Genomic DNA, 14216 nt, shown 5'->3' on the forward strand with positions numbered 1-14216 from the left:
TTTACCATATTCAACAGACTGGATAGAAGTAGTTGGGAATGTCTTTACCATATTCAACTGACTGGATAGAAGTAGTTGGGAATGTCTTTACCATATTCAACTGACTGGTTAGAAGTAGTTGGGAATGTCTTTACCATATTCAACAGACTGGATATAAGTAGTTGGGAATGTCTTTACCATATTCAACAGACTGGCTAGAAGTAGTTGGGAATGTCTTTACCATATTCAACTGACTGGCTAGAAGTAGTTGGGAATGTCTTTACCATATTCAACAGACTGGATAGAAGTAGTTGGGAATGTCTATACCATATTCAACTGACTGGCTAGAAGTAGTTGGGAATGTCTTTACCATATTCAACTGACTGGATAGAAGTAGTTGGGAATGTCTTTACCATATTCAACAGACTGGATATAAGTAGTTGGGAATGTCTTTACCATATTCAACAGACTGGCTAGAAGTAGTTGGGAATGTCTTTACCATATTCAACTGACTGGCTAGAAGTAGTTGGGAATGTCTTTACCATATTCAACAGACTGGATAGAAGTAGTTGGGAATGTCTATACCATATTCAACTGACTGGCTAGAAGTAGTTGGGAATGTCTTTACCATATTCAACTTTTTCTGTCTGTTTCTGTTCCCCCCTCCTGCCTCCTCCCTTTTGTCCATCCTGCCTCCCTTTTCTCCCTCCTGCCTCCTTCCTTTTCTCCCTCCTGCCTCCTCCCTTTTTTCCCTCCTGCCTCTTACCTTTTTGCCCTCCTGCCTCCTCCCTTTCCCCTCCTGACTCCTCTGTTCTCCCCATCCTGCCTCCTCCCTTTTCCCCATCCTGCCTCCTTCCTTTTCCCCCTCCCGCCTCCTCCCCCTCCTCCAGAACCATTCTCAGGATGGTAGAGGTGTGTGTGTGTGCGGCGGAGGACAGTGACAACATAGAGACCCAACGCCAGCAGCAGCAGCAGGCATGGAGGAGGGGGCCACTCCCGACCCAGAGTTTGTGGACGTGGACCAGGGCATGACGCTGGCCTGTGTGGCCTTCCTCTGTCTTCTCCTGGTGGCCATGATCATCCGCTGTGCCCGGGTCATCATGGACCCCTACAGCGCTATACCCACCTCCACCTGGGAAGAGCAGCACCTGGATGACTAGCGTGGAACAAGCTGTGCTGTTACACATATAGCCACACCTGTGAGGGTGCAGACGCACAGGCACGTAGGGACATGCACATGAACGCAAGTGTGGGTAAACACACACATGCACAAAAGAAAGGAGAGGAGAAGAGAGGAGAGCTTGACCAGAGAGGAGAGGAGAAGAGAGGAGAAGAGAGGAGAGCTTGACCAGAGAGGAGAGGAGAAGAGAGGAGAGGAGAAGAGAGGAGAAGAGAGGAGAGCTTGACCAGAGAGGAGAAGAGAGGAGAAGAGAGGAGAGCTTGACCAGAGAGGAGAGGATAAGAGAGGAGAGCTTGACCAGAGAGGAGAGGAGAAGAGAGGAGAGCTTGACCAGAGAGGAGAGGAGAAGAGAGTTATGGTCCCAAACAGTAACACTGCCTGTCAACACATCTATTGTCTGGTATCAGTCAGTACTTGAGAAGCGCTGGACTGGGTGACAATCAACCATGGTCTGGACGCGTTACAGTCTGTGTCTACTCCTTCACCCTGTAAACTGCTGTGTACAACACTAGGCAATACTGGTCATGATGATGATGAAGAGAAAGACTATTTAGTACTTTATGATTTTTTTCAGTTAATTTATTGATCTTACAAAAAACATCTGAAGTTTTGTACATTTTATATGGAAAATAACAATGACTTTGTCTACATAATAGTATTGCTCATGAAACAGGGCCTGTGTTTTTCAGCTTATCGACTAATAAGGCTCAGAGAAACTTTATCCATGTGTCATGTCTGAAAATGTATCAGGCAACAGTATGGCAAAGCAGTGGGGAATTAATGTCATCTGTTACAGTCTATACACACACACACACACACACACACACACACACACACACACACACACACACACACACACACACACACACACACACACACACACACACACACACACACACACACACACAATACACTGCTCACCAAACTGTAGAGCAGGCACCTCGCTCCAATAACTTGTGGCTCATAGCAATGAACTATCATCCCCAGCCTTGTCCTCTTCCAGTCATAAATCATCCTTGTTTGCGGCTGCTGTCTGCCCATTAGCTTGAGCACAAAACGGTTATGTTGGTCTAGTATTTCTATGTTCTCTTATGATGACTTATGTCTCTAGCCAGTGCGTTTATTACTTGTGAAAGGATTGTCTGACTTGCATGTTATGAAGTGCCTCAGCTGACACCACAGAATAGAAAAGCTTGGCTGAATTCCAAATCAACTCCTCCCCTCTATTCTATGGATAGGTGTGAGCAATAGGGTGAAAATTTCTTCTAGCCAATCAGAAGACAAGATGAAGCAAGGCAATCACCATGATATGTGATTTAACCTGCCCGATGCAGGGACTCGGGTCGGTTTGGATTTGAGCAGGTTATTGACAAACGTTAACTGGCAAATTAGAGGCAGGTGACGATTTGATATGAACCCAGATTGTGCTACATTTAGCCTGTCTATAATAAAGATGATTATGAATGACAAAAAAACGTCTTTTGGATGAGCGAGTTGTCTTGGTGTGAGATTGTAATTAGCTGTAAATGAAAACCTAACGGAATCTAATCTTACATGATCTCGGACACGTAATTGGGTCGTGTGGAAAGCCTGATGACATTTCGCTCAATGTTCACCCACGGGTAACTCTCTAAGTTCCCTAAGGGCCATTCTCATCAACCCCTATTTCATATAGAAGACTTAGAAATAGTTAGTGTGCTACTACCATTTTGAATTCCGTGTTGTAGCTCGAGTCCAAGTCACCACACTATGAGACCCAAATGGCACCCTATTCCCTATTTAGAGCACTACTTTTAACCGGAGCCCTATGGTCAAGGGTATGATCATGATAATAAGGTGCCATTTGGGACAAATCCTTGATGTAAAATCTCGACAATCTTGAGGTTTCAAGGTTAGGTCCACAGTCTGCAAACAGACCAGCTAATACATATGAGCATTATGCTAATCAGGTTAAATTAGAATAAAATAAAGTTTCAGGAAATAAATGTTCCTCAGGGAGACAGGCTGTCATGTAGATGCTCTAACTCCTTTTAGGATAAATCCCTCCCTCCCTCCCTCCCTCCCTCCCTCCCTCCCTCCCTCCCTCCCTCCCTCCCTCCCTCCCTCCCTCCCTCCCTCCCTCCCTCCCTCCCTCCCTCTCTCCCTCCCTCCCTCCCTCCCTCTGTTTCGCTAAGCCTGTTTCTCTCCACAGCAGAATGAGGCCTCCAGCTCTGACACTCACTGTGTTGTGAAGGTCGGAGTTGTTCTCGTGTTGAACATGCTTTCAGGGGCACAAGTACAACATTCATAACATTCAGCATGCGTGTGTGTTACTCCGTCATTGTATCTAATGCTTACAGTCTTCTTTCACACCTTGCTCCTCCCCCCTTGACTCTCCCTTCTCCTCCCAACCTCTTCCTCCCCTCCTCTCCTCCCCTCTCCTTCCTTCCCTCCTCCTCTACTCCCCTTCTGTAGGAGAGCAAACAGTTGTCCCTTCAGTTGTCCTCGTGAAACCCCAATCTCTCTATGCAGAGGTGTGTGCTTAGTCCCCTCCTGTACTCCCTGTTCACCCACGACTGCGTGGCCACGCATGACTCCAGGACTTAAAATGGTCCACACAAACACACACAGTCATGAAGAAGACGTGACCACGCCTCTTCCCCTCAGGAGACTGAAAGTATTTGGTATGGGCCCTCAAATCCTCAAAAAGTTCTACAGCTGCACTACTGAGAGCATATTGACTGGCTGTACAGGTACCAGTGCATCAAGTCTGACACAGTCTCCTGAACAGCTTCTACCCCCAAGCCATTAGACTGCTACATCGCTAACAGAATGGCTACACGGACTATCTGAGTTGACCCTTTTATTTTTGCACTGACTCTATGTACACACACACACACACACACACACACACACACACACACACACACACACACACACACACACACACACACACACACACACACACACACACACACACACACACACACACACACAGTATACCTGCACATTGTAAAGATGGTATTGGCACTGACCCTGTATATAGCTTACTTACTTGTGATTTTTTTATCTGCGCAATCCCCTTTTATAGGAAGGCAAACGAGTGACATCTCACGACATACACAGACACCATCGTTTTAGGGCTTAACCTTCCTCCTATCTCCCCCATATCTCACACTCAGGTGTGAAATTGCCCTCAAACACAAAGACAGAATCAAACCAAATCAAACGGCTGGGGGAAGGAGGAGAGATCTGACGTTTCAAATCCCTGTGGTTTTCCGAGCAAGGAGGAATGAGGAATAAGTTTAGCTAATTAGCGTGTCGGTTCAGCCGCCCAGGGAAATGACTCCACTTGAACCCATCACTAGGCTTCTGCTACAGTCAGAGAAGAGCTTCCCTGGCATTGAAATTGTTTTATTAGCTTGTCTTGGCTCTGCTTACGGTTGCAAAATTCTGGTAACTTTCCCAAAAATTCCCAGGTTTTTCAGAAATCCTGGTTGGAAGATTTCCGGAATCAGGAGAGAATAAGAACGAATCCTCAAAACACTCTTTCTGGTAAACACGGGAATTCTGGGAAACACAGGAATTCTGGGAAACCCGGGAATTCTGGGAAAGTTAGTGAAACTTTGCAACACTTAAATCTGTTAAAATGTCTGTTTTCTACCACAAGAATAAGGCTTTACTTAGTTAGTTGTTGAAAAGTCTATTATAAAAGTCTAGTGTTGGAAAGTTATAGGAACTAAACATAAGCAATACCTACAACATACTGTATTTGGTTGTACTTTTATATGAACAGCTGCTGTTTTTATCATGTGTATGACAATATAATTCATACATCATTTAGTGTCACCCTGCCATTTTAAAACAAAAGATGGCTACTGTAATATCCATCCAAAAGCACAAACAACCTAAACTAACTGGTTCAAAGTCCCCATTCCAAAGCACAATACCTAATGGTGGTTAATATTTGACCAGCTGTATTGGAAACTGATCTTTTCCACAAGTCTATTCAAGTCAAGAGTGGCCCCAAAACGTTCCCTTCCTTTTCCTGTTTCATTGATTTAAAGGCAACAGTCAGTACATTTTTTGACAAAGTGGTCCTCAATCTTACTTAGCCTCTTATAGAAGTTTATCAGGATTGGAAAGTGTTCAGAAGGTAACATAAAAAATTCCCATTCCTGAACACACACTCAGAGGAGACGGGGAGGGAGGAGTGTGTATGTTTGTGTATGAGGAGAGCTGGACAGGCAAAACAGAGAGAGGGGAAGAATTAGTAAGGTAATACGCACACACACACACACACACACACACACACACACACACACACACACACACACACACACACACACACACACACACACACACACACACACACACACACACACACACACACACACACACACACACACACACACACACACATTCATGTCTAAGGATTTTTTGTAATTCATTTACAGTATCATCTGATTGGTGTTTGGCTGTATGCGCAACATGCAACATCACCCTCTCTTCCTCATTATACCCTCAGCTTCATTTGGTCTTAAATTTCCACCTCCATTTGTTTGACTCGTTCAACAACATTAAAGTACTTTACCTTGTTTTGACAAGTGAAAAGAAAAGTCTGTCAGACACTTCAGAGCTAGAAACCTGCTGCGTGAGGCTACTGGAAAAGTAGTGAACATTTCTAAATCATGGGCAAACTGTCTGTCCTTCTTTTTGTTCATTCGTTTTCCACCATTGTCAACGCAGGTAAGATGTACTATCTACTTTCTCTCATAACTCATTTAATGATTTGTTATGTTATAAAAATATCCATATCTGTGTATAATATCACTCCTCTCCCAGGTTCAGGATCACATTCTCTGTGGGTACTTGCAACATATATAAGTGGAGAGACACCTTTCCCTGAGTTTACGGTTGTGGTGATGTTGGATGATGTTCAAGTGGCTTACTATGATTCCAACATGAAACACTTCATCTACAGGGTAAATAACACCCCTAACAAAATGCATGATAACGAAGCTCAGGACGGAGCTTATATACTTGGAATGATGTACAACAACATGAAAGAGAGATCATTTAACCTAAAGCACCACTTCAACCTCACAGAAGGTGTTCAAGTTCAGCAAAGAATGTCTGGCTGTGAGATGTTGGACAATGGTGAACCGGTCATGTTCATGGTAAAGGACACTTTCAATGCCATTTATACAGATCAAATGGTATATTACAACATGACACATTTTATATATGATGCTGGGAAACTACTACGAGGATGGGATGGGATGAGGCAAGCGTTTGAAAGAGTATTATTTGAGAATGTTCACCTTCCCATTTGCATCAGAACACAGAAGACACTCCTGTCTCGAGAGAAGAATGTTGTGATGCGTAAAGTTCCTCCCAGACTCAGGTTGATAAAGAAAGAGGTTTCTGGAGGGTTCCAGGTGAGCTGCTTGGCGTTTGGTTTCTACCCCCGCCACATCAACATGACCCTGCTGAGAGACGGCCAGCCAGTGGCAGAACAGGAGCTGACAGGGGGGGAGGTGCTGCCTAGTGGAGATGGGACCTACCAGCTGAGGAAGAGTCTGGAGGTCAGTACTGAGGAGCTAAAGAAGAGACACAACTACACCTGTATTGCCTTTCACCTCAGTCTGGACAACAAGCTGGATGTCAGTTGGGAGTCTGGGACAGAGAGAGTTCACCTATCCACCCTCTCAGTTCTACTGGTGATGCTGCTGGTTGTTATTCTATTGGGCATTTTCATTTGCGTTAGGAGGTGGAGTAACACTGCCTCACAGTCTAAACTGGTCAACGTTGATGCAAAAGTGTCAGAGGAAATGAACCTTTCTTCAGTTTCTGAGGCCTAATACATTTTTGGGACACTGATGCATCTTTGACGATTCAGCTCAAATCACAATGAAAATATGACTGCCAGAGCACCTATCAGAGCAGACACAAAATGCATGAATGATTGTTATGGTCAGTTGATCTTCCCTTCCCCTCAACAAAGGACTGTAAAGGATCAGTTTGGGGAGACTGTTGACAAGAACAAATATCTGGGTATTATTAGTACAGATCTGCATTCATATATTTTATAGGCTGGTTTGGCATCCTGCTCATTAACAAAGGTAATATTTGTATTATTTATGTTATGTAATCTGTCATTTTTAATCATGACTATTCATTCATTTCACAATGCACTTCATATCTGCAGTCAGTGCCATGAAAAAGTCCTTTAGTGTTACTTTTCCCCAGTCAAATATTCAGGCTTATATTTCCACTTCAAGGCTGGACCACAACATAGAAAACAATGTGTTTGATTATAAGATCTAGTTCAACTATTATTTTATGATGAACACTGAATGGTATATCAAAAGGCTGAAAAGCCAACGTCTCCATTCCACATTTTAAATAAGTATCCTTCCATGTTACTTGATTACTAATGAGATCAGCTAGGTTAGAACCTAGGTCTCCTGCACACCACGACACTGTGTAGACCTCTGAGCTGAATCCTAGAACTACTGGCAACATTAGATTTCCTAAACCTGCTTGGTGCATTTTTGTAAAAGCCATAAACATAACTTACCTACATTTCATTACCGATGTAAAGGGCAGGTGCTCATAGACTATGTTCCAAATAGCACCCTATTCCCTACATAGTGCACTAGGGGCCCTGGTCAAAAGTAGTGCCCTATATAGACAATAGGGTTCCATTTGGGGGATGCAGTTATAACCACTGGCTTTAGTCAAATTCCCCAGTTCTGCACACTCCAGTGGTTTCCCATTCAAAACCCTGAAGGTAGAAAAAAGGCAGAATTATATTTGTCATGGAGACGGATGCCTCATAAAGAGTAAATGTCATTTGTCACACACACACACACACACACACACACACACACACACACACACACACACACACACACACACACACACACACACACACACACACACACACACACACACACACACACACAGGGCTGCTCTGTCATTTTATATCTCCCCATGCTATATTATATGTTATATACAGTGGGGCAAAAAAGTATTTAGTCAGCCACCAATTGTGCAAGTTCTCCCACTTAAATAGATGAGAGAGGCCTGTAATTTTCATCTTAGCTACGCTTCAACTATGGCAGACAAAATGAGAAAAAAAATCCAGAAAATCACATTGTAGGTTTTTTAATTGATTTATTTGTAAATTATGGTGGAAAATAAGTATTTGGTCAATAACAAAAGTTTATCTCAATACTTTGTTATATACCCTTTGTTGGCAATGACAGAGGTCAAACGTTTTCTGTAAGTCTTCACAAGGTTTTCACACACTCTTGCTGGTATTTTGGCCCATTCCTCCATGCAGATCTCCTCTAGAGCAGTGATGTTTTGGGGCTGTTGCTGGGCAACACGGACTTTCAACTCCCTCCAAATATTTTCTATGGGGTTGAGATCTGGAGACTGGCTAGGCCACTCCAGGACCTTGAAATGCTTCTTACGAAGCCACTCCTTCGTTGCCCGGGCGGTGTGTTTGGGATCATTGTCATGCTGAAAGACCCAGCCACGTTTCATCTTCAATGCCCTTGCTGATGGAAGGAGGTTTTCACTCAAAATCTCACGATACATGGCCCCATTCATTCTTTCCTTTACACGGATCAGTCGTCCTGGTCCCTTTGCAGAAAAACAGCCCCAAAGCATGATGTTTCCAACCCATGCTTCACAGTAGGTATGGTGTTCTTTGGATGCAACTCAGCATTCTTTGTCTTCCAAACACGACGAGTTGAGTTTTTACCAAAAAGTTATATTTTGGTTTCATCTGACCATATGACATTCTCCCAATCTTCTTAAGCAGGGAGACATGTCTGGCACTGCAGGATTTGAGTCCCTGGCGGCATAGTGTGTTACTGATGGTAGGCTTTGTTACTTTGGTCCCAGCTCTCTGCAGGTCATTCACTAGGTCCCCCCGTGTGGTTCTGGGATTTTTGCTCACTGTACTTGTGATCATTTTGACCCCGCGGGGTGAGATCTTGCGTGGAGCCCCAGATCGAGGGAGATTATCAGTGGTCTTGTATGTCTTCCATTTCCTAATAATTGCTCCCACAGTTGATTTCTTCAAACCAAGCTGCTTACCTACTACAGATTCAGTCTTCCCAGCCTGGTGCAGGTCTACAATTTTGTTTCTGGTGTCCTTTGACAGCTCTTTGGTCTTGGCCATAGTGGAGTTTGGAGTGTGACTGTTTGAGGTTGTGGACAGGTGTCTTTTATACTGATAACAAGTTCAAACAGGTGCCATTAATACAGGTAACGAGTGGAGGACAGAGGAGCCTCTTAAAGAAGAAGTTACACGTCTGTGAGAGCCAGAAATCTTGCTTGTTTGTAGGTGACCAAATACTTATTTTCCACCATAATTTGCAAATAAATTCATTAAAAATCCTACAATGTGATTTTCTGGATTTTTTTTCTAATTTTTTCTGTCATAGTTGAAGTGTACCTATGATGAAAATTACAAAATTACTCGTCTTTTAAAGTGGGAGAACTTGCACAATTGGTGGCTGACTAAATACTTTTTTGCCCCACTGTATATATACTATAATCAGGCACTGTGGATTAATTATGCATCACTCAGTTTATTAAACTCTCGTTAAATAATCACCTATGTATAACGCACATTGTTCAAGAAAAGTGTCAAATGAAATTATACTGCCAGATTATAATGAAACAATAAGGCCTGAGGGTGTGTGGTATATAACCAATATATCACAGCTATGGACTGCTCTTAGTGGCGAAGCAACGCGGAGTCCCTGGATACAGCCCTTAGCCGTATTATAAACTGCTTACAAACGTATTTAGAGCAGTAAAAATAAATGTTTTGTCATACACGTTGTATACGGTCTGATATACCATGGCTGTCAGCCAATCAGCATTCAGGGCTCGAACCACCCAGTTTATAATAATGAATCAAGTCTTCTTAATAGAGATAGGGTGCAGTATTTCCACTTTGGATGAATTGCGTGCCCATAGTGAACTGCATCAAAATCTGTCCTAAATTGCTAATATATGCATATTATTATTAATATTGGATAGAAAACACTCTGAAGTTTCTAAAACCGTTTGAATTATGTCTGTGAGTATAACAGAACTCACAGGGCAGGCAATCTTCCAAATAAGTTTTGAAATCCTGAAAGTTGGGGCAACTTTGACGTCATCGCCCCCTCCCTTCCCAACAAGTTATGGATCTGGAAACACTTCCTACGTCTTCCATTAGATGTCCTCATACAGTAGAAAGTGTAATGGAGCATTTTACCTAATGGAAGGAAAGTAGTTGGTGTCGCAAAAGGATGCCATTTTGTTGAGGCGCGTTTGCCTTTGAGTGCTTCGGCTGTTCCAATCAGCCCCAGATGAAAACGAATGATCCGGTTGGAATGCTATTGGATATATATGATTATAACATCCTGAAGATTGATTCTGCACTTAGTTTGACCAGTTTCTTCGACCTGTAATATGTCATTTGGAATTTTTGATGCAAAGTTATCCTGGACCAGAAGTCATTTTTTGGGCATTTGAGCTGAAAGTGGTAGTAAATGCTGCTACTTGGACACTAGAATTGAACATTATGAAACAAAACAATATACTGTTGAACTAGGACTCCTTGCACTACATTCTGATGAAAAATCATCAAAGGTAAGGGAATATTTATGTTGTAATTTTGTATTTCTGTTGACTCCAACATGGCGGAGAAATATTGTTATGTCTGAGCGCCGTCTCAGAAAATTGCAATGTTAGGCTTTTTCCGTAACGTAAAAAAAAAAGTGACACAGCGGTTGAATTAAGAACCAGTATATCTTTAATTATATGTAGAACATGTATCTTTAGTCAAAGTTTATGATGAGTATTTCTGTTATCTGGCGTAGCTTTCTATAATTCCTCCGGATATTTTGGAGGATTTTCTGAACATGGCGTCAACCGAGATTTATGGATATAAAATGCATATTATCGAACAAAACATAAATGTACTGTGTAACATGTCATATGACTGTCATCTGATGAAGATTTTCAAGAGGTTGGTGCTAGATTTTTTTTTTTATCCTGCTTTTGTGATTTTTATCTTTTGCCAGAAAAAATGGCTATGTTTTTTTCTTTGGTTTGGTGGTGGTCTAACATAAATATATGTTGTGTTTTCGCCGTAAATCATTTTTTAAATCTGACACGCTGGGTAGATGAACAAGGTGTTTATCTTTCATTTGAGGTATTGGACTTGTTAATCTGTGGAGGTTAAATATTTCTAAAGAATATTTTTGCATTCCCTGCGCCACCTTTTCAGCTGAACGGGGGTGGGGGGGGGGGGGGGGGGGTGGAGTTCCTGTAGGGGAACCCATCACCTTAACAAGTTTATTTTACATTTCTAACCAGATCCTGCCTCCGCAGTTCTGTCATTCTGAGTGTAACAAAACAGTGGATCTTCTATTCTACCAGCCACTGCCCAGACGATGCCATTGATTTACACTGTTGCAGAAGGCTACAGAGACTAGTGTCGGGAAGGAAACTCCAAATATGGTATTCTCTAGGGGACACACTGGCACTGTCACACACACAAGCAGAGACTGATGTATGCACACAAGCATTTTTAATGTCATCTAACTGGTCTTTGGCAGCGCGCCCAACATGCAACATGACTGTGTTTAGACAATCAAGACACCAAGCTAAATCTAAGGGCAGTAAACATGTTACAGAATAAGTAATCTGGGCAGCCCCTTGAACAGACTGGAGTTTCCAGATTAAACTGGTTGAGGTCATTTCCAGACTGACACCAAAGCGACACATACCAACTGAAACACAAAAAATACCATCTGAAACGCAAGCGCATGAGGTTCGCATGAGGTTCACTTTGAGGTTCGCAGACCAGGTGGCCTCAGCGCACATAATCTTGAGGTGGATGCTTTTCAATGTTTGGGGTACATGTTTCTGGTTGTTTGGAGTTGTTTGGTGTACCGTGTTGTCATTGTTTGAGGTTGTTTGGGGTACATGTTTCTGGTTGTTTGGTGTACCGTGTTGTCATTGTTTGAGGTTGTTTGGGGTACATGTTTCTGGTTGTTTGGTGTACCGTGTTGTCATTGTTTGGGGTTGTTTGGGGTACATGTTTGTGGTTGTTTCTGGTTGTTTGGTGTACCGTGTTGTCATTGTTTGAGGTTGTTTGAGGTACATGTTTCTGGTTGTTTGGTGTACCGTGTTGTCATTGTTTGGGGTTGTTTGGGGTACATGTTTGTGGTTGTTTGGAGTTGTTTAGTGTACCTTGTTGCCATTGTTTGGGGTTGTTTGGGGTACATGTTTCTCGTTGTTTGGAGTTGTTTAGGGATCCTGTTTGGGGTTGTTTGGGGATCCTGTTTGGGGTTGTTTGGGGATCCTGTTTGGGGTTGTTTAGGGATCCTGTTTGGGGTTGTTTAGGGATCCTGTTTGGGGTTGTTTAGGGATCCTGTTTGGGGTTGTTTGGGGATCCTGTTTGGGGATCCTGTTTGGGGATCCTGTTTGGGAACCTGTTTGGGGTTGTTTAGGGATCCTGTTTGGGGTTGTTTGGGGATCCTGTTTGGGGTTGTTTGGGGATCCTGTTTGGGGTTGTTTAGGGATCCTGTTTAGGGTTGTTTAGGGATCCTGTTTGGGGATCCTATTTGGGGTTGTTTGGGGATCCTGTTTGGGGTTGTTTAGGGATCCTGTTTAGGGTTGTTTAGGGATCCTGTTTGGGGATCCTATTTGGGGTTGTTTGGGGATCCTGTTTGGGGTTGTTTGGGGATCCTGTTTGGGGTTGTTTAGGGATCCTGTTTGGGGTTGTTTAGGGATCCTGTTTGGGGATCCTGTTTGGGGATCCTGTTTGGGGTTGTTTAGGGATCCTGTTTGGGGATCCTGTTTGGGGATCCTGTTTGTGGTTGTTTGGAGTTGTTTAGGGATCTGTTTAAGATGTTTGTGGTTGTTTGGCAGCCCTGTTCCACAGTGTATTTATGCAAATAATTCAAATATTTTCTTTATTTTAACAAAAAATATACAATAAATATATATAACTGAATTTCCACCAAAATTCCTGAACTCCAATCATTATTTGTCCGTGCCAGTAAAATGTATTACGTGCTACAGATCTTAATTCGATCCCTCTTTTGTCGCTGAGAACAGGAAGTGCAAGCTCGTATTTGAGGTTTAAAAAAGGCTTCTAAAGTTTGTAAATTCCTCTTGAAAATGTCAGACTTGATTTGTCCTAACAAAAAATAAAACATAAAGCTGGCAGCACACACGTACATTAGGGTTGACTTAGGATATCCCTATGGGGCTAGTTAAGGACCATCGGTTTATTGTACAATATACATCGGACAATATGTTCAAATTACAATAGCTGCAAATTTCAATGACTTAACCTCAAACCAACTATAAATTGTAGAAATGCATATACAAATATTGAAAGCAGTTAATGAGAGAACTAAAAGTTATGTAACATGAAAATATTGTCTCATTTACATTTGTGTAATTGTAGAAATGCATATACAAATATTGAAAGCAGTTAATGAGAGAACTAAAAGTTAGCCCTGGAGAGAGGCTATCCAAAGTCAGGTTGCACACCAGCCGGATGAAGCTAATTGGCAACATAATTTGTCTCACTCTTCCCACATCAAACCCCACCCTGAAATCAACTCATGGTTGAATTCAGTGGTGGTCGCTAATGAACAAAACAAACTAAAGGCATGTTACAACTCTACCTTGCTACTTTTCAGTTGAGCCAAGGAGGAGAAAGTGACAGAGAAGGCAGGTGGAGAGAGAACAGAGGTGGGATGAGAACACAGTAGACTGTATCACTTCAAGATGCTCTACAGAGAGAACAGAGGTGGGATGAGAACACAGTACACTGTATCACTTCAAGCTGCTCTACAGAGAGAACAGAGGTGGGATGAGAACACAGTAGACTGTATCACTTCAAGATGCTCTACAGAGAGAACAGAGGTGGGATGAGAACACAGTAGACTGTATCACTTCAAGATGCTCTACAGAGAGAACAGAGGTGGGATGAGAACACAGTACACTGTATCACTTCAAGATGCTCTACAGAGAGAACAGA

General features: G+C 42.6%; 2 protein-coding genes across 2 annotated transcripts; both read left to right on the plus strand.

Annotated features, from left to right (window-relative positions):
- Positions 1-872: 872 nt before the first annotated feature.
- LOC116366570 (cortexin domain-containing 1-like) lies at positions 873-1316 on the plus strand. The gene has a single exon (XM_031818667.1). The coding sequence runs from the start codon at positions 957-959 to the stop codon at positions 1137-1139; it is 183 nt and encodes a 60-aa protein (XP_031674527.1). The 5' UTR covers positions 873-956; the 3' UTR covers positions 1140-1316.
- Positions 1317-5584: 4268 nt separating this feature from the next.
- Positions 5585-8026, plus strand: LOC109881590 (major histocompatibility complex class I-related gene protein-like). The gene is made up of 2 exons (XM_020473697.2): positions 5585-5887; positions 5984-8026. Exons 1-2 carry the CDS (start codon positions 5830-5832, stop codon positions 7000-7002), a joined length of 1077 nt encoding a protein of 358 aa, XP_020329286.2. The 5' UTR covers positions 5585-5829; the 3' UTR covers positions 7003-8026.
- Positions 8027-14216: the final 6190 nt, after the last annotated feature.

This window comes from Oncorhynchus kisutch, unplaced genomic scaffold (genome assembly GCF_002021735.2).
Source record: "Oncorhynchus kisutch isolate 150728-3 unplaced genomic scaffold, Okis_V2 scaffold1544, whole genome shotgun sequence".
In the NCBI taxonomy this organism is placed as follows: Eukaryota; Metazoa; Chordata; class Actinopteri; order Salmoniformes; family Salmonidae; genus Oncorhynchus; species Oncorhynchus kisutch.

Coding starts and splice junctions, on each gene's coding strand:
- LOC116366570 (XM_031818667.1), top strand. CDS start 957: ATGGAGGAGGGGGCCACTCCCGACCCAGAGTTTGTGGACGTGGACCAG.
- LOC109881590 (XM_020473697.2), top strand. CDS start 5,830: ATGGGCAAACTGTCTGTCCTTCTTTTTGTTCATTCGTTTTCCACCATT. Junction 5,888..5,983: donor TTCCACCATTGTCAACGCAG/GTAAGATGTACT, acceptor CTCCTCTCCCAG/GTTCAGGATCACATTCTCTG.